At 37.7% G+C, this 20,864-nt stretch overlaps 2 protein-coding genes across 2 annotated transcripts; both read left to right on the top strand.

Moving 5' to 3' along the window:
- The first annotated feature begins 1,584 nt into the window (after nucleotides 1–1,584).
- LOC144851069 (uncharacterized) lies at nucleotides 1,585–9,360 on the top strand. The gene is made up of 18 exons (XM_078708591.1): nucleotides 1,585–1,608; nucleotides 1,823–1,973; nucleotides 2,243–2,500; nucleotides 2,602–2,784; nucleotides 2,906–3,373; nucleotides 3,469–4,961; nucleotides 5,048–5,294; nucleotides 5,474–5,575; nucleotides 5,671–5,863; nucleotides 6,337–6,533; nucleotides 6,628–6,745; nucleotides 6,865–6,964; nucleotides 7,119–7,239; nucleotides 7,463–7,565; nucleotides 7,780–7,918; nucleotides 8,076–8,200; nucleotides 8,331–8,500; nucleotides 9,024–9,360. Exons 2-18 carry the CDS (start codon nucleotides 1,844–1,846, stop codon nucleotides 9,314–9,316), a joined length of 4,440 nt encoding a protein of 1,479 aa, XP_078564717.1. The 5' UTR covers nucleotides 1,585–1,608; nucleotides 1,823–1,843; the 3' UTR covers nucleotides 9,317–9,360.
- Nucleotides 9,361–10,754: 1,394 nt separating this feature from the next.
- LOC144851068 (uncharacterized) lies at nucleotides 10,755–20,393 on the top strand. The gene is made up of 21 exons (XM_078708590.1): nucleotides 10,755–10,788; nucleotides 10,915–11,000; nucleotides 11,166–11,243; nucleotides 11,484–11,634; nucleotides 11,937–12,194; nucleotides 12,327–12,518; nucleotides 12,784–13,152; nucleotides 13,240–13,886; nucleotides 13,923–14,543; nucleotides 14,645–14,882; nucleotides 15,085–15,180; nucleotides 15,278–15,485; nucleotides 15,843–16,039; nucleotides 16,137–16,254; nucleotides 16,354–16,459; nucleotides 17,027–17,147; nucleotides 17,536–17,638; nucleotides 18,416–18,554; nucleotides 18,908–19,032; nucleotides 19,653–19,795; nucleotides 20,025–20,393. The coding sequence occupies exons 1-21, from the start codon at nucleotides 10,755–10,757 to the stop codon at nucleotides 20,294–20,296; spliced, it is 4,302 nt and encodes a 1,433-aa protein (XP_078564716.1). The 3' UTR covers nucleotides 20,297–20,393.
- Nucleotides 20,394–20,864: the final 471 nt, after the last annotated feature.

The raw sequence follows: 20,864 nt of genomic DNA, 5'->3' as shown, positions 1-20,864 counted from the left end.
GGCGGCATTCAATATACATACCTCTTTTTACTTTTCACTAAATAAAAATATCATCAAACTAGAAAATCGAACAAGATGGGAAATGGCCGGGAAAGAACACAAATATAAACACGCTTTAAAATAAAGTACAGGCTTCGATTAATTAAGTCTTACGTCTTACGTCTAAGTCTTAAACAAACTTCTTATATAATATGGTATAACTTTGGTACTTAAAAGAGTAAACAACAAATATAAAAGGGTTCGTTCTTAGTAGTAAGGGGTTTGTCACACACAATGTTTTAAAGATAAAACACACGCATTAAAACCATGGATAGAAATATTTTATAGAACCAAGGCCGGGACGTCCTTAATTTGAACTAAATTTATTGTAGAATAATATAATGATGTTTAAGAATCATTTTAAACACGTCCTTGCTAAACATTCTATTAAAGATATTCACATTTTTTGTCATATTCAAATTTGTTGTCAAAGTGAATGACTATTAATATTATGTGACATTAGTCAGTTTCCTTCTTATCTACCGGAATTTAATAAAAGTTCATTATTTGCCACCATAAAAGTCTTTCAAAATACAACAGGAAAAAATAGTCCATTTGTCTTACAATGTTTTAGTCTATAAGACTAAGAGTGTTATGAGTCCACAAGTATTAGACCTCTACTTCTAAAATCGTCATTACTGACCACAAACATATATTCTCTGTAGGTCAAATGTAGGCAATTTCTATGAAACATTATCTAACATGCCATCCATACGCCCACACACCCATTTGTATAAAAACTACAGTTATATAGTTTTAATTAACATCAATTTCATTTGAATACTTTAAATTAGAATATTTACTTTTCAAAATATATAAGTCGGATACATAATATGTAAGTTGGATAATTAATTTGACTATCACTACTTTGCTTTGATGATATTCCAGTTGTTCTATCAAACTCGATATATGCCACTAGACACGTGACCAATTTGTCCAGTACGCAGCTTGAATATTCTTACGCGTAACACTACTTTCTCTTCAAATACGCATAACTGTCGCTGTGGTAACTGGTTACTGAGGCAACAAAATGCGCAGAAATGTAACAAGTAAAAGTTTTCTATACGGTGTCGAGTCGGCGATGGCGGAGCGTGGCCGAGGAAAATAAAATAACAATTTTAAAATGGACTTTGATATTAATGATTTGGAACCAAAAGGTTATTTCAGTTTTATATTTATTTTTTAGTTAGCCCTAGGCCTACTTAAATGTAGACCTAAACATTTAGTACTGACTGACTAGATTATTCTTTTATTTTCAATCTTTCAGGTCCAATTCCTACCGAGACGGAATTAGCTCGACTTCTTTGTGACCGCACGTTCGTCGACTATTTCAATATATTTCTATCATTACCGGTAATGTTTTTGTAGTTAATAAATGTTTGAAATTTAATAGGCCTATCAATATTCATACTGTATTAGAATTGGCATGTATAGTCTATCACTACAGTAGGCCTAGGCCTCTTTCATTTCATAAAATGTTTTTCTTTTAAGATTTTTGCCCAACGGTTGTTATATCGTTTCTCGGAGCATGTATTTGAACTTGACCCTCCTTTAAAACGAACTCAATACGTAAGTAATATGTAAACAAAAAACAAAGTTTGAGATTTAAATGCTTACAGGCTTTCTTCACAAACTAATGTAGGCCGCTTTAAATACGTTTAGAAATAGAACTTTGTATACTATAAGGTACAGTATACTGTATATATAAAATTACATTTTAAAATATTATTGGTATTATTATTATTATTATATTATTATTCCGCCTTTATGAATAATGTTTAAGCGTTTAGATCGAGTAAAGTTGATGAGATGGGTGAGAACGCATCGTGCTCCGCTATTCTTCAAGACAGACCTCTATCTACATTACATTCTGTGTAAGCATCTACTAAAGACACATTTATACCAACCAACTCATGCAATAACTACTGAATATGGTAAGTAAAAATGAAGGCCAATTTACACAAACGAGCGGTAACGGTAAGCGGAAAACAAAAATATAGAATATATTATGTATATTATGACCATTGGATTTAATCTAAATAATCTTCTCTTTGAGAGTGGACCTTCCTAACCGCTGACAGGATTTGAACCAATGAATGTGGTATTGGTAGCCGAGCATCTTAACCACCAAACCGCACAACACACCCTGCCCGTACTAATATATTTCATTACCTCAATCTTTACTCGAAAAACCCATAACTAGGCTTGAAAGACAAGACATTGGACCGAAGGCTTCTTAGCAAATGCTTAAGAAAAGCATCCGGAATGCGACGTTTTCGGATGTTTTTGGTTGGCACCGCAGGAGAACGAGGCTACGAGTTCTGGATAGATGCCGAACGATTCCGAAAAGCGACGAAAGATGACAAAGAACTGAGTCGGGAACTGTTTCGTGAAATCTCGGCAAAGTATTACAAAAATGGAGGAGTTATGGAACTGTGGGACGAATGGAAGCCCTTTTCAGGTAGTATCATCTTTTCATTTTAATTCGATATAATCACAACAGAAACATAATTATCACTACCGTATTTGACATTCGTATGAAACTGATTCATATTATTTTAGAGTTAAAGCGTCGCAAACGTGACGTCATGTTAACTGCAGTTTCTGATGCGGCAACAGATTCCAGCATTGACATATTGAACACGTTTACCATTGTCCAGGGATTCATCCTGAAATCTCTCCAAAATTACTGGGTTCCACGATTTCTGATCAGATGTAAGGCAACGTGGATGAAAAATAGAGAAGGTAAGACGTCATCATACTAGACACAAGAACTGCTGTTTAAACTACAGCAGTACGGCCTACCAATTTTCTTTGACACAACCTCATTAAACATTTCCGATCCAATGTCCACCCTTTGTTTCAGTTCAAAAAGACATTGTGTATCAACCTGATTGTTGCGTGGTTCACGTTCGAAGTTTGTCTGAACTTGCCGACACCGACGACGGTGGTGCCAAAAGACAGGAAGTGATGTCAGATAACATTAAAGTCGCGCGCAAGACGCATCTCAAGAGCCAGAGTGTAAACAACCTGCTGTCAATGTTCACATCGTCCAGTATCAGGCGTTCCGAACTGGCAGCCATGTTGAAATTGGAAGACACAGGAGAAACGACAACAGCTAATAAAGACCAGTATGACGAGAACGAATGGAATACCAGTGATGGATTCCCTCTACCAACTATCTCTGAGGAAGATATTTCTGAGGAACCAGAACAAACTACACCACCACCAGAACCTGACGCGGGTGTTGAACTAATACTCACACCAAAAGAAGAAGAACAACAACAAAAAACAGAAATCGTTCCTAAAAAAAGTGAAGTGATTCACGAAGAAGGCAAGTCATGAATGAAATGCGTCAATAAGCAATGGTTTTGTTCTAGTATTATACTTTATTTCACTTAATAACTGTAATTTACATCTTGTTTTCAGTGAATGCTGTAGAGGTCGATTTAAAGAAGCAAATAAGCAAAGAAACAGTAACTCAAACATCAGAAGAAACACCCACTAACATAGACGAAACTATGCAACAGATCACTGAATCAGACGAAGATAAAAAACAAGAGACCACAGATGACGATGAAGAAAAAAGAATAGACAACGAAAAATTTAACCAGTATCACGAACGGTTTAAAAAGATGGCTCAGCGCAGACGACAGAGTTTTGCAACACCTGAACTGTTGGCGCGAGATTCCAGTTCATCCAGCATGCGTCGACTGTCATGGTCTTCTTCTGGTGTTGCATCGTTACGAAGAATTTCCACGGGGTCTTTCACAACAGAAAAACAAGTCATAGCAACAAAGACTCCTGTGCCACCAAAGAAAAGGAAATATAAACCACAGAAAAGACAACAAGCTATGTCAGTGGAATTTCGTCTTGGTGATTTCTCAATGTTAATGCAATCACTCACAAACGAGTCTAGCGCTCCGACGACGACTGCTGAAGAAACTACCAAACCCAAAGCAGGAAAGAAAGGTAAAAAGAAACCGCTTGGCGACCCCTCTCTTGAAGATGCACTCAAACTTGGTTTACCACAACTTCAAGCAGACATTCTAGCACTTCAGAAAGTCAAGGAAGATGGTCCAAAGAAGAAGAAGAAAACAAAGACAGACGAAGAACCTCCAAACAAAACAAAAGAAGGACGCCGAAGTTCAATAAAAGCAGGCTACACAAAAATGGCGGGAGGTGGAAGACGAAAGGCATCATCTGGGCGTAGAGGTAGTGGTGTGATGGCACCATTGACCAAAGCGAACTTGGCACGTTTGGAGCAGATTGCCAATAAAGCGATGGGAAAGTCTGATGAGAACGAAGACAAGCTTAAGTTACCAGAGATTAATAATAAGAAGTCGAGCATAATATCTATAGGTACTGAACAAACAGTCAGCCAATCAGAATGCGATCCAATGGCTTCTTCTTTACCTAGCCTGACAAACAAGTCCCAGTTAAATGCCTTCCACAAAGTGTCTGTAACGGAACCATATTACGTCTATTGGAACTTGAGATCCGTTGTCAACAAAAATGAAATTGTTAGCGTATTTGACACAATTGTTTCGGACAGACTTGCAGGGGGTCCGTTTGAAAATTTCTTACGTAGAAACGGCCAGCAACAAAACATTAACTGCTTGAAATTCTGGCAGAAGTCTGAAGATTACCTAAACACAGCCATTTATCAGTGTGATGTCAGCGGCCATAGAGTAAGGTACATTACTGCAATGCATATCAAAACGGTGTATCTTGCATGCTCCAGTAGCCAGTGTATTCAACTTAAAAATGACCTGATGGAAAAATTGGCGGAATACATGACATTAGATAGTTATGTTGCAGACGAATTTGTTCGATATGTACAAGGCCTGGTTTGTGAAAAGCTGAGAGAGGTGTTGCAACTGTTCAAGAAGTACGATGGAGAAGACTTTCTCAATCGAACGGTACATGGACATGATTAATAGGCTTACAGTATATTCAATTCAATTCCATCAGATCACTTTCAAACGTCTTATTTCTATTTTTACAGACAAGAAAGAAAGCCGCCAGGTTTTGGATGAAGCGAAGTGATCAACAACAAGCAGCTTCAGTCCTGCCATCCAGCTTGACTAACCATCAGCAGTCACTTAAAAAGGACGACATTACCGACGACAAGTCTGGTGATGCCACGACCTCCAAGACCAACGCTGACGATGATACAGGTCTTTCAAAGGCTCTTGTTCCGCGCAGAATGATAAAGTCATTAGAGCGTGCTAAGAGCTTGTCAGCTTACGCAAGTAAGTTATTGGACTTGATCTTAAAACATTTCGTTCTGTATTTAAAAAAAATATATCCGAATAATGTTTATACATTCTAATGCTCGTTCTTGATGTTTAAAGTAAAGTAAAGTTCTTTATTTAATAATTTTGTATCAAATATTAATAGCAAAAACGTATTTTTCTGATTTTTTTTTTAGAAAATCAAACCGAAGACAGCATGGCCGACTTGTCAGATCCAGATAGTGACAGTGACGATGAAGGAAGTTTGAAACCGACAAAGATTAAAGTTATTCGTAAATGTCAGTACAAAGTGAATAGTAATCACATGAATTAGATAAGACATGTATTTATTTTTAGATCACTTCTATAAATCAGCAATCTGTTTTGATCTTAGGTAAAGAGGAAGTGAAATTGGAAGAACCAGAGAAGATCGAACCGAAAGAAGAAACAAAAGCAGTGGAAAAAATAGAAATTAGACGTACACAACCTGGCAGAAAAGAATCAAAAGATATGTTGAAAGCTAGCAGTTCAATTTTGAAAACTATCGAGAAAAATGGCAAGACTCTCCACCGACCATTGCAACCCAAGTAAGACTTGTCCAACTACGGTATAATGTTCCCTTCGTTATCTTTATTCTTTAAATTCGTTAAGTATAAAAATACTGGTGCCAATTTCAAATAAATCAATGAGATACTAACGGCCAACTCAGACAGCGTCGTACGACAAGTGCCGACGAAACGTCTTGAGAAAGCATCGGGCGTAGTTTTTAGGTCGTCGGGAGAGAACTTTAAACATTTTTTGTCAGGCCTCGTCGTACGACGCTGTCTGAGTTTGCCTTTAAACACAGCTCTTGACTTGAGTTTATCAGTCCTTTTTTTCTTTTCAACTCCATTTGTCTCCATGATCTCTTAATTTACCGGTGCCAATTTCAGATCATTCAGTGACACACTCACAGATAGCTCTCAACTTCAGTTCATCGATCCTCTTTCTTCTTTTCAAATCCACTGTCTCCATGTTATCTCATCTCTTAACTTTAAGTATCTACTGGTGCCAATTTCAGATCATTCAGTGAGATACTCAGAGACAGCTCTCAACTTGAGTTCTTCAAACGATTCTTAGCACATGAGAAGAGCGACTTGCCAATCCTCTTTTGGCAATCTGTGGAGAACATGAAGAGTATTTGCAAAGACGCCAAATCACGACAAATGAAGACCAACCAGATTGTCAGAAAGTACTTCAACAAATCCACTGGAAACGGTATGTAACTTGTTAGTAAAGAATTCGTATCAAAGCCAAGAAAGCTTTGCGCATGCGTATAACCACGTTTAATTTGCATATTGTATTGTTCCAGGTTCGGCTTTGCAGTGTAGCGCTGAAATAATTGAAGATATTCCATATTTGGACAAAGTGACACCACAAATGATCATGTCAGCCCAGGCTTGTGTCGCTAAGAGCATCGAAGATAATTGGTGAGCAAATAAACTCCTTAAGCTTCTCCAAACATTTTTGAATTTGTTTTTTTTAAATCACGATTTGATTTCTTGTTGTATTTGTTTACTTTTCATTTTTCTTCGACTACATTTTCAAGGTTTGAATTATACAGACACTCATTTCCGGAAGAAGAAGCGGAGACGTCAGGGACCGAGTCTCTGCTCACAATTCGAATAATGGAACAAGGACAGAAAAGTGTAAGAATAAACTAATAATGTATGGCTAGCAAGTTCTTAATATTGGTTTGTAAGTTTGGTTTCCACTTGAACGTAAATGACACGTGACTGTGATCATCCGCCGACTTTCGCTGACGATGCGTAATAATGTAGTAATGCTTTTCGTTATTTTCAGAAAGCATTATGGGGAATGTTCATCAGTAATGTGGCCAGCGTTAAACGAGGATTAATGAACCCAGTATTGCTACGCCTATTCGAGAAGTTCGTGCAAAAAGAAGTTCACAAAGACCTCGAAAGTAAGCCCATTAGTTAGTTTAAATCATCGCCAAAATACAAACATTGTTACAGGTCTGCAACAAGCTTTTGACCAAAATGAAAATGTTAATACTTTACAACACTCTTTCTTCCTATTTATGCCCGTTTATGCATTACGTCATTCATTAATTAATCACCCATAACGGATTGTAACTAGTGCCATCGCACTTCTGTAAACATCACTTTTTTTCATGTTTCTGTCAGAACAAAAACAAACCGGTGTTCAATCTAAACGAATGATCTGCAACAAAGTAGTGATTGTTGATAGAATACAGAACGACCTCAGATTCTGGGCAGAGGTAGAAAGGTAGGCTACACAATATATCGATACGATGATGACAAGTAAAGCTACATTGAACCGCGAGTACCAATCTTGCCCCGTGTTTATGTCATTTATGCATTACGTCATCTAATGAATTAATCACGTATAACGGATTGTAACTAGCGCCATCACACTACTACCAAGATAGTTTATATTAATGAAAACTATTATCTATTGTCTTATATCATTTTTGACAAAGGTACAAACAGTTAACTGATGACGCCGCCAGAGCAGCTTCACAAGGAACCTACACAATAGACGACGAAGAGTTTGTCCAACTGAAGGCACGAGCCATTATCAGCTGTTACATTGATTCACATGTACCCCCTAAGCTACAGGTTAGTATGGTACGCCCAAATCTGCAACAGTCACTAGATATATCCTAACTGACAAGCGCAAGTCATTGAGATACACGATGTCAGTGATAATGTTTGTACGTTACATTTGACACTTCGAATAAGTTTGTTAACATGGGTACTCACGACTAAATTTCAGATTAACATATCGCAAGAATTAGCAGATCAGATTCTGGATACAGCAAATAATGGACTGATAGAAAGGGGATTGTTCCACGACGCCACAGTATCAATATTCGCTGTTGTACTCTATTGCTGGAAGAAGTAAGAATTATTATGATTGCTTAAGCGTCTTTAGTTTTTAAACTGAGAAAAGAATGAAATTAGTACAGAGCACGAGCGACCAATTTGTTGGTTTAATATTTGTATAATATTGTATGTTTTATTTTGTCAGGTTTTGCAGAGAAAGGATTGCGCCGGCACCTCCAGCTTCTCGAATGGAAGCAGCGGTATCGGCAGAGTCTGCAACATTGACTAAGCCCAAGACCAAGAAACGCAGCAAGAAATCACCATTAAAGTATAAGAATGGTCAATACAAATTAAAACACGTTACTGGAACATCTGGTGAGCATGAAATAAAACCCAATAATTCAGTCATCGAATGCAAACAAAAACTCCACACAAACTCTATGCAACTTAAGCCCTGTCTACATTATCAAACTTTATGTGACAAAAAAAATGTCATGTGCCCATATGGACACGATGATGTCATATCACCACCCTATTTGGGAACATCACACTTTTATTTTGTCAAACTAGTTTTATAGTGTAGATGGCGCCGTAGTTGGCTGCCGATGACACGATGTGACCCTTAGGGGAGAAGAATGTTGTTGTTGAAAAGGTAACATCCAAGTCCACAGCGCATAGATACGCAGGAGCAGAGTCTTCACATCTGAAGTTGGCTCCAAAAAATACGAAGAAGAAGAAGATGGAGCTTTAGAATTGTCTTTGTCAAAATTACCGGAAACAAATATGTCATTGAACTCTGCCAGTTTTTCGACACCGTTTATTGGCCATGTAAACCTTTAAACAACATATATTGCATAAGACTTGGTATAAACTTGTTGATTTTTTTTTTACTTCATAGCGGACGACCCACCGAAGATAACGTTCAACCTACAACAGGGTCTGGAACTAATTCTACCACCTAAACCAAAGTCCGCCGTAAACCACGATCGTTACCGCAACATGATGCGGCAACTATACCAATCCGGTGAATTTGACAGCGGCGGTACAAACGACATACTACTGAACGCGATGCAGCAGTCGTCACAGGGGATGAGTGCTAAGCAACATAGAAGGTTTAGCCAGTCTATAAATACCATTAGACAACAGTTAAAATTTGCACAGCAATTTATGCCTGCTGGTGTGCCTAACTAAAGGCAATTTAACAAATTCAAGATAGAATATTGTTTTGTTTATGACATCATGAAATGATTTTGTTGTATCAATTAAACTTAAGTAACATAAGTTTAAAATTGTTTCTTTTTTTTACCGAATAATATGATAATAATACACAAACTCGTGACGATAACAGTACTTTGACATCACATTGCGAAAGTTTGACGTCAATAATCGCAATATGACGTCAAACTTTCGATGCGATAGTTGACGTCATAATGCGATAGTTGACGTCATAATGCGATAGTTGACGTCGTATTGCGATAGTTGACGTCATAATGCGATAGTTGACGTCGTATTGCGATAGTTGACGTCATATTGCTTATGAATGTATACATTAGTATACAGAATTCTAATATCATTATAATCCATTAACGATAACATTTCAGATGCTTCGTCACTCTTTGAGTTTGGTGGAACTCGGGGCCTTCCGCTACCGATCATATGCTTGTTGTCGCCATACTGCTAAAAATGCGAATGATTTAAAAATCTCATACTAACAATTTAATTCAATTACTAAATAAATGTAGTTTGTAGAACGTTTGATGGTCAATAACTATCATCAAAGAACGTTGCTATAATTGGTTAGAATAGCATTTCTTTAAAAATGTTAAATATTATTATAATGTTAATGCATTGGCGAAGGCTGGCATCGTCAGTGCAATGTACAATTAGACTTAAAGCTTGGTTCCCACTAGAACGTAACGCAAGGACGTAAACGCAACGCAAGCGTTTTAACCAATGACAAGCGACAAGCGAAGTTATAGACAGTTAGCAATCACAAGCGAATAAGCCATCGCTTGTGATTGGTCAATTCACACGCTTAAGCCTTTATACGGTATAGGAACGTGAATGGATGGTGCCTGGATATGCATTTATTAAAATAACACGTCGTACAGCCTACGTGTTTCTTATCTGTATTTTAACAAGGCCATACATAGCTGCAGTCGCGTGCTAAAATTTGAGCGAGCGACCGGCCAATGGTGACTAAATAAATACTAGTATTATAACTGCTGAGAATTACCTTAATTTTAGTTGACTTATTTGTCCAGCAGTTTTACGTATTATGAGTATGTCACATCTGCATACCTACTACCACCACACCTTTATGCGTCTTGAATGACGTCATTTTGTCTGTGTACACCACCATTCTTTTATTTTAGCGAGATGTTAAAGAGCGCCATTAAATGACAAAAAAATAATATAGTGCGTACCGTGCGAACAACGCGTCGGGTTGCGCAACCTTACATTTCTCCGAAATACGCATTTGTCGCTGTAGTAACTGGCACGGGGGAAGAAGACATGACAACAACAAATGCACAGAACAACCGTACACGTTTTAATATACGATGTCGGCGATGGCTAGCTGGGAGAGTTAACGAGTAAAACAATATACGAAAGGATAAATTAATTTAAAATGGATTTTGATATAAATGATTTGGAACCAAAAGGTGAGATCAGTTTTCTATGTTAGTTACTTAACGGCAGCTCGTACCTAAACATCTAGGCTATATGCTAGTGGTGTGAGGTGATCATAAAATAAAAAATAATATTCTTTTTTATTTTCAATCTTTCAGGTCTAATTCCTACCGAGACGGAATTAGCTCGACTTCTTTGTGACCGCACGTTCGTCGACTATTTCAATATATTTCTATCATTACCGGTAAAATCTAATAAATGTTTGAAATTTAATATCAATATTCATATTATTATTTATAGGCCCGTATAATTCGTCGTTTCAGCACAGCACAGAAACAGTAGCTTTACCTTTTAGGAGGCCTAGGCCTATATAAAATTTACAATCATTTTATCTTTTATTTTTAAAAAGATTTTTGCTCAACGGTTGTTATATCGTTTCTCGGAGCATGTATTTGAGCTTGACCCTCCTTTAAAACGCACTGAACACGTAAGTTATAATTTATATTTAAACAAAATATGCAGTTTTTTTATACATTCAATTCAACTATTCAATTATTATTAATGCAACAATGTTTGGCTTCCATGATTTGGTATCACGAGTTATAACAATGAATACATTCTTAAAATTAAAAGATGAACCTATAGGCCTAATGTAGGCCTATACTATTACCTACTATAAGTTATTCCTAAATATCATTTAGATGATCTTTAATTCATGTCTTGAAAGCGTTTAGATCGAGTGAAGTTAATGAGATGGGTGAGAACGCATCGTGCTCCGCTATTCTTTAAGACAGACCTCTACCTACATTACATTTTGTGTAAGCATCTACTAAAGACACATTTACACCAACCAACTCATGCAGTTACTACTGCATACGGTAAGTAATCACGTATAACAAAGCTACAACAAACTATTAGTATAAAGATCTGTCTACACTATCACATTTTATGTTAAACAAAATGTGATGTGCTTATATATGGACATGATAATGTCATATCACTACCATATTTGGGCATATCATTACCATATTTGGGCACATCACACTTGTCAAAATAGTGTAGACAGAGCTTAAGATGAGCATAGGCGTGATTGAAGGAATAGGGGTTAGAGGCTAAACCTTTATTAATAGCATACTATAATTTCTATCTCATTCTCAATATAAAAAAATACGGTAAATAGGAGTGGAAGACAAGACATTAGATCGAAGGCTTCTTAGCAAATGCTTAAGCAAAGCATCCGGAATGCGACGCTTTCGGGCGTTTTTGGTTGGCACCGCAGGAGAACGAGGGTACGAGTTCTGGATAGATGCCGAACGATTCCGAAAAGCGACGAAAGATGAAAAAGAACTGAGTCGGGAACTGTTTAGTAAAATCTCGGCAAAGTATTACAAAAACGGAGGAGTTATGGAACTGTGGGACGAATGGAAGCCCTGTTCAGGTATTGATATAATATTCATCATCTTCGACCATCATTTCGATATGAATATCATTATTTATTATCAATTGTCATCATTAATTGTCTCTGTATCAATGCTACTTTTTGATAAACTATTTCGTATTAACATTTCAGAGTTCATGAGTAGCAAACGTGGCATAGGCCTATTATCTGTAGATTCTGAAAAGACGACGACAGATTCCTTTGTTAATGATGCTATAAACACTTTAACAATCGTCCAAGGATTCATCCTGAAATCTTTAAAAAATTACTGGGTTCCACGATTTCTGATCAGCTGTAAGACAACGTCGATGAAAAATAGAGAAAGTAAGTAAGAGGTTAAAGATGTCAAAGTTCAAATCGTCAGTACTATATACACAAAAGATGACGTAAGCATGCAAACGCAAAGCAAGGACGAGATGATATGACAAGCAAGTTGACCAATGAAAATCGACAGTTCGAATAATCCATCGCTTGTGATTGGTCAAATCACTTTGCGTCCTAGCGGTAACCAAGCATAACAGTTTTACTCATACTAAACCCAGAGTGCAATCTACCTAAACAGTATAATATCATCTTTTCTCTTCAATAGTTCAAAGAGACATTGTGTATCAACCTGGTTGTTGTATGATTCACGTTCGAAGTTTGTCTGAACTTACCGAAACCGACGACGGTACCAAAAAACAGGAAGCGTCAGATAACATTAGGGTTGAAGGCCAGACGCATATCAACGTGCTGTCAATGTTCACATCGTCCAGTATCAGTACCGAACTGGCAGCCATGTTGAAATTAGAAGATACAGCAGCTAATAAAGACCAGTATGACGAGAATGAATGGAACCCACGTGATGGATTGCCTGAGACAGAACCGACTACTTCACCATCAGAATCTGCTGACAACTTGGGCACTGAACCAGTACACACACCAAAAGAACAACAACCAATCGTTCCTCAAAATGAAGGCAAGTTAAAAATGTAAAACTTCGTAAGCAATGACTTTGTTCTATTTTCAGTTTCTTTAACTGAGATTTGCTTCTTTGTTTTTCCAGTGGAAACAGTAGACAATTTAAAAAAGCTAAATAGCAAAGAAGCAGTAACTCACAAAACTAAAGAAACACCTGATAAAACAGACGAAATTATACAACAAGTCATCGAATCTGATGACGATAAAAAACAAGAGTCCACGGATGATGATCATGCATCATTACGAAGAATTTCCACTTTATCAACTGAAAAACAAGACGTTAGAGAAACAAAAACTCCTGTGCCACCAAAGAAAAAGAAACATACACCAGAAAAAGACATCAAATTCAGTGATTTATCAATGCTAATGCAATCACTTACAAACGAATCTATCGCTGCTGAAGAGACTACTTCTAAACCCAAAGCAGAGGAGAAAGGTAAAAATAAACCGTTTGGCGATCCCTCTCTTGAAGATGCACCAAAACTTGGTTTACCACAACTTCAAGCACGTCAGAAAGTAAAAGAAAACGGTTCAAATAATAAAAATAAAACAGACACTTTACATGCCACAAAAGAAATATACAAAGATTTATTAAAAGCACATTACATAAAGATGGGGGGAGGAAGAAGAAAGACTCCTGGAAAAAATGGTGTAATGAGACCATTGACCAAAGCGAACTTGGCACGTTTGCAGAAGATGGCCAATAAAGCGATGGGGAAGGTTGAGGGGAAGGTTGAGGGGAAAGTTGAGGGGAAGGTTGAGGGGAAGGAAGACAAGCATAAGTTACCAGAGATTAATAAGAAGCCGAGAAAAACAATAGTCAAGACTGAACAAAAACCAAAAAACAACCAATCAGAATGCGATCCAATAGTTTCCTCTTTACCTAATCAGAAAAACCAGTCTCAGTTCAACGCCTTTCACGAAGTTTCTCTAACGGAACCTTATTACGTCGATTGGAACTTCAGATCTGTTGTCAATGAAAATGAGATTGTTAGCGTGTTTGACACAATTGTTTCGGACAGACTTGCAGGAGGTCCGTTTGAAACTTTCTTACGTTGCAATGGACAGCAACAAAACATCAAATACTTGAAATTCTGGCAGAAATCAGAAGATTACCTAAACACATCCATCTATCATTTTGACACCAGTGGTCACAGAGTAAAGTACATTGCTGCAATGCATATCAAAACGGTGTATCTTACCAGCTCTAGTAGCCAGTGTATTCAGCTTGGAAATCACCTGATGCAAAAATTGGCGGAATACCTGACACTGGATAGCTATGTCACAGACGAATGTGTTCGGTATGTACAAGGCCTGGTTTGTGAAAAGCTGAGAGAGGTGTTGCAACTGTTCAAGAAGTACGATGGAGAAGAATTTCTCAATCGAACGGTACGATTAGTGAATATAACTAATAGGCTTACATTAGGCCTATTCAATTTCCAAAATCTTGTCAATCAGATCAATCTAAAACCTCTTGTTTCTATTTATAGACAAGGAAGAAAGCTGCCAGAACCTGGATGAAGAGAAGAAGTGATCAACAAGCAGCGTCAGCTCTGCCATCCAGCTTGACTAACCATCAGCAGCCACCTAAAAAGGACGAACTTACCGACGACAAGTCTGGTGATGCAACGACCTCCAAGACTGATGATTATGGTCTGTCAAAAGCTTTTGTTCCGCGCAGAATTATCAATGCCTTTGAGCATGCTAAGAGCTTGTCGGCTTACACAAGTAAGTTTTGTTCTGGTTCACAACTAATTACATGTTTATATTTTATACATTTTTAAATACATTTAACATCTTTCTTGGTTGTATTTGTTCTTGTTGATGTCTTAAAGCCATGTTCAATTAACTGGTACTACACAAATGGAATCGAAAAACACCGATGGTTATATTCTTTAGAATAACTACAAGTATGATTTTTTTTGTTTAGAAAACGAAGACAGCATGGCCGACTTGTCAGATCCAGATAGTGACAGCGGCGATGAAGGAAGTTTGGAACCGACAAAGATTAAAGTTATTCGTAAATGTTAGTACACTCTTCAATAATCTCTCCAATTAAAACCATTATGAAAAAAGACATTTAGTTTTGGATTGCTAACAATAAGAAATTACTTTTATATTAGGCAAAGAGGAAGTGAAATATATTGAGGAACCAGAAACGATCGAACCGAAAGCTGAAGAAACAAAAGCACCGGTAGTGGAGATTCGACGAATTTTAAAGCCGATAGGAGCAACGCCAGAATCAAGAGATTCGTTGATAGGAAGCTTCTCAACTCTAAAAACTATTAGGAAAAAAAACGGTGGGATTCTCTATCGTCCGTTACAACCCAAGTAAGAATGAATTCTCTTCAGTCCTCTATCACTCCAACTACAGTATACTTCTTCTTTTTGTTATCTCTCGTAAGATGTGATGTGATACCAATTTCAGATCTTTCAGTGAGACACTCACAGATAGCTCTCAACTTCAGTTCATCGATCCTCTTTCTTCTTTTCAAATCCACTATGTCTCCATGTTATCTCATCTCTTAACTTTAAGTATGTACTGGTGCCAATTTCAGATCATTCAGTGAGATACTCAGAGACAGCTCTCAACTTCAGTTCATCGATCCTCTTTCTTCTTTTCAAATCCACTATGTCTCCATGTTATCTCATCTCTTAACTTTAAGTATGTACTGGTGCCAATTTCAGATCATTCAGTGAGATACTCAGAGACAGCTCTCAACTTCAGTTCTTCAAACGATTCTTGGCAAGTGAGAAGAGCGACTTGCCACTTCTCTTTTGGCAAGCAGTGGAGAACATGAAGAGTATTTGCAAAGACGCCAAATCACGACAAATGAAGACCAACCATATTGTCAAAAAGTTCTTCAACAAATCCACTGGAAACGGTAAAGAAATCTTCTATCAAATTCGTACGTAAACGGTGTAGTATTTCGAATAAACGCCCGATCAAAATATATGTTTTAAAATGTGTTTCTACTGTAGGTTCGGCTTTGCAATGTAGCGCTGAAATAATTGAAGATATTCCATATTTGGAAAAAGTGACACCACAGATGATCATGTCAGCCCAGGCTTGTGTTGCTATAAGTATCGAAGATAATTGGTAAGACAATAACATGATTTTAACATTTGTTTTAAAGCAATCAATACTTTTAATGTTTCTTATGATTTATATCTGTTGTGTTGTGAATGTGTTTCAAAGGTTTGAATTGTACAGAGACTCATTTCCAGAAGAAGAGCCGGAAATGGTATTGACTGAGTCTTCGCTCTCAACTCGAATTAGCAGGACAGGACGACAAAAGAAAAGGGTAACGCTGTCTAACAATATTACACTTTATGTTCAGTTCAGTTCAGTTCAGTTTTATTCGGGTTCACTCAAAAAATACAAAGACAAACATAACAGAAAAAAAGCACAAGATAACAATATTAAAAGAATGAACCGAGCGACAATAAAAATGTGATGTGCCCATATATGAACATGATGATGTTATATCACTACCATATTTGGCCATATCACCACCATAACATCACACTTTTTTTGGTCAAACTAGTCTGACAGTGTAGACAGAGTTTAAGAACAATAACTTTCATTCATTTATTCGATTCCGTCCGACAGTAGTGACTGCAAGGCTGGGTCGCCAAATAGGTCGGTCTTCAGTTAGTTGATATAGTCTATGTGGCGGTTGAATTGTCCAATCAAAGTTTTATTCTGTCAAAGCATCTTGACTTTGGAGGTCCTGGGGCGGATTGTAATTATAAATGTAGGTCTTAAGACCTTTATTGCAATCCGCCATGCGTCTTCGTTCGTGTGTGTGTGCGTGTACGTTCTTCCGTTATTTGCCGAATATTATAATTTATGCTTTTTTTACCTTTAGAAATCATTATGGAGAATATTCATCAGTAGTGTTGTTAGCTTTAGACGAGGGTTACTGAACCCAGTATCGCTACTCCTGTTTGAGAACTTCATGCGAAAAGAAGTCCATAAAGACCTCGAAAGTAAGCCCATTTAGTCAGCTGGGACAGTAGCTAATTTCTTCATACCAGCAATCCAAAATTCATTCATTTAAACAAGACCATATAGATGGCTGCAGTCGCGTGCTTAAGTTAGTGTTTACTGACCGACCGACATAGTGAGCTGTTGCACGCGACTAAAAACACCAGTAGCTTATTGATTTTTATCAAAATGTATGCCTCTGATGGAGCGCGGTCAATAAGTACAAAACAACGTCAATCAGCTAAGTTAATTTCACCTTTATAATACAAGATATATCACGAGTACAAATCTTTCCCCGTTTATGCATTACGTCATTCATTAATTACTCATGCATAACAGATTGTAACTAACGCCATCGCACTACTTTAAACATTTCGTTTTTTCTGCCAGAACAAAAACAATCCGGTATTCTACTTAAACGAGTGATCTGCAACAAAGTAGTGATTGTTGAAAGAATTCAGAACGACGTCAGATTTTTAGCAGAGGTAGAAAGGTAGGCTACAATCCGCGTCAATATGACGACAATCTGTAGGCCTAATAACCGCCAACCAGACATCAAGGTAGGCTACAATCCGCGTCAATATGACGACAATCTGTAGGCCTAATAACCGCCAACCAGACATCAAGGTAGGCTACAATCCGCGTCAATATGACGACAATCTGTAGGCCTAATAACCGCCAACCAGACATCAAGGTAGGCTACAATCCGCGTCAATATGACGACAATCTGTAGGCCTAATAACCGCCAACCAGACATCAAGGTAGGCGACAATCCGCGTCAATATGACGACAATCTGTAGGCCTAATAACCGCCAACCAGACATCAAGGTAGGCTACAATCCGCGTCAATATGACGACAATCTGTAGGCCTAATAACCGCCAACCAGACATCAAGCAATACAACGTTTCCATAATGCTTGGTTCCCACTGGAGGCGCAGCACAAGGGCGTACGCGCAACGTAAGCGATTTAACCAATCACAGGCGATGGATTATTTAACTGTCGGTTGTCATTGGCCAACTTGCTTTCGTTACGTCTCTTAAGTGACAACGAATCTTACAGGTTGGTTCTTAGCACATAAAAGTACATAAGCGCAACGCAATTACTTTGACCACTTTAATAGTCAAACTTCCGATGCGTTTACGTCCCTGCGTTGCATCCTAGTAAGAACTAAGCTTAAGCACGCTTTGCATTGTCAATTGTTTGTGCATAGGTATAAACAGACTCTGCGCTAAGAAAGTTTAGTCGAAGTTTAACAATTAATTTGACAGGTACAAACAATTGGCTGATAACGCCGTCAGGGCAGCCTCACAAGGAACCTACACAATTGACGACGAAGAGTTTGTCCAACTGAAGGCACGAGCCATTATCAGCTGTTACATTGATTCACATGTACTACCTAAGCTACAGGTTAGTAGCTACAACAACTCCTTAAGCTCTGTCTACACTATCAAACTGATGTGCCCAAATATGGTAGTGATATGACATCACCGTGTCCATATATGAGCACATCACATTTTTTGTCGCACTATAAAAGTTTGATAATGTAGGCAGAGCATTAGATTAGACAAATGAGATGCTACCACCAGCAATTACGGCGTTCCATAGTCGGAATCCTGCCGTTCTGGTGCGTGACGATACGTTTGGTGTCCTGCGCGCGAAGTACCGGATCCTGTGCGTGGTGTATGCGAATGGCACGGTGGCTTAGATGAATCCTTCCTCAGCGACTGTTAATGTGGCTACTACTCTACCTGCCATTTCAGATTAACATATCGCAAGAAATAGCAGATCAGATTCTGGATACAGCAAATCGTGGACTGATAGAAAGAGGATTGTTCCACGACGCGACAGTATCAATATTCGCTGTTGTACTCTACTGCTGGAAGAAGTAAGAAATCCATTTTCCTATCTTTTTCATTTCTCTGATCCAATCTACTCATTTCTTAATCAACGCAATGACCAATCACAAGCGATGGATTATTGAACTGTTGCTTGTCATTGGTCAACTTGCTTGCGTTACGTTTCTAGTGGGAACGAAGCTTTCTCCTTAGCACACGCAATTACCTTGACCACTTTTACTGGTCTAACTACTTGCGATCATAGTCAATTGACGAACCCTGGGTTCGATGTCTATCAATAGCGTGTTAATAGTTGAGAGATTATTTAGAGGGTTAGGTTAAGTACATTTAGGAAGGTAATCTCTTCTTCTGTCTAGGCAAATGTGACCGAGGAAGAAGAGATTACCTTGATTTCGCGAGGAACGTCATTGCTCAATGCATGATGGGAAGGGTTTTGGGAGCAAACGTCACATTTTCTCCCAAATCCTTCCCACCATGTTCGCTATTTGCTTAGAGTAGTCAATAAATGTTTTCAAATTGTTTTTTTTATTTATTACGTAATACCTCTTCTGACGATTTCAATTAAAATGTGTTCTCTTTTATTTACGGAGTATACTAGAAAAAGTACTGTACCGCATCGATCTAAAAAATCCTCAATTTCTTGTTAAAGATTTTGCCGAGAACGGTTTGCCCCAGTACGTCGAATGGAATCAACGTCATCTGCAACCATTCAGCGCACGCACAGCATCAGGAATCCACCATTACAGTTTACGGATGGTCAATACAAATTTAAACAGGCTACTGGAAGATCTGGTGAGTATGACGTCATAAAAATAAATTATAATAATCAAGCAGCCACCGAAAGCAAAACATACGGCTTATTTACGTCTGTAACCAAATTACCGCTAATGGTTTTATTATTCTTTTTAAAAAATGGTTTTGCAGTTTTATAATTTTTAATTAGATATCATTTCATAAACACAAATTTATATTATAATTAATAAGATTTCATACGAATTGTGTTGACTTTTGTACTTGATAGTGGATGACGCACCAAAGATAACGTTCAACTTGCAACACGGTCTCCAACTAATCTTACCGCCTAAACCAAAGTCGACAGTAAAACAGGGCCGTTACCGCAGCATGATGCGGCAATTATACCAATCCGGTGAATTTGACAGCGGCGGTACAAACGAAAGTAAACTACTTCTGAACGCGATGCAGTCGCAGGGACTGAGAAGGTTTAGCCAGTCTATAAATACCATTAAACACCAGTTAAAATTTGCACAACAGGCTATGCCTGTTAGTACTTGATGCAGAATCCAACATAGAATATATATATTTTTTTAACTTTCATGACGTCATCAAACGAAAACGATTGTGTTGTATCAATAAAAGTGAAGTATCGTGACTTGAGCTTATGATTTATTTTTACCCCGAATAATATGACATAATACAAACAATATTTACAATAGTATTTTGATTTGATGTCACATTGCAATAGTTTGACGTCAGCAAATTGCGATAGTTTGACGTCACATTTCGATAGTTCGACGTCACATTGCGATAGTTTGACGTCATATTTTGATAGATCGACGTTACTTTTCGATAGTTACGTTGACATAAAATGGTTGACGTTAAAATGCGATAGCTTGACGTTAAATTGCGATAGCTTGACGTCACATTGTGATGGTTTGACGTCACAATGCGATAGTTTGACGTCAGCACAATGCGATAGTTTTTGACGTCAGCACAATGCGATAGTTTGTCATATTTTGATAGTGACGTCACTGTCCATAAGAATAATAATGTAGATCAAAGTCCAATACTGAACATACTGCAGAAAAAAGTGTGTAGTCATCAGTCCGATAAAACATAATTA

The sequence above is a fragment of the Antedon bifida genome, chromosome 8, assembly GCF_963402885.1.
Source record: "Antedon bifida chromosome 8, ecAntBifi1.1, whole genome shotgun sequence".
Lineage (NCBI taxonomy): Eukaryota > Metazoa > Echinodermata > Crinoidea > Comatulida > Antedonidae > Antedon > Antedon bifida.
The sequence above is the reverse complement of the archived record's forward strand: the minus strand, read 5'-3'. Positions and strand labels throughout refer to the sequence as shown.

Excerpts from the sequence above, each read along its gene's own strand:
- LOC144851069 (XM_078708591.1), top strand. The coding sequence starts at position 1,844 with ATGAGATGGGTGAGAACGCATCGTGCTCCGCTATTCTTCAAGACAGAC. Across the intron at positions 4,962-5,047 it reads AAGACTTTCTCAATCGAACG|ACAAGAAAGAAAGCCGCCAG; the intron begins GTACATGGACAT and ends CTATTTTTACAG. Across the intron at positions 8,201-8,330 it reads GTACTCTATTGCTGGAAGAA|GTTTTGCAGAGAAAGGATTG; the intron begins GTAAGAATTATT and ends TTATTTTGTCAG.
- LOC144851068 (XM_078708590.1), top strand. The coding sequence starts at position 10,755 with ATGGATTTTGATATAAATGATTTGGAACCAAAAG. Across the intron at positions 12,195-12,326 it reads CGAATGGAAGCCCTGTTCAG|AGTTCATGAGTAGCAAACGT; the intron begins GTATTGATATAA and ends TTAACATTTCAG. Across the intron at positions 19,033-19,652 it reads GTACTCTACTGCTGGAAGAA|ATTTTGCCGAGAACGGTTTG; the intron begins GTAAGAAATCCA and ends TTCTTGTTAAAG.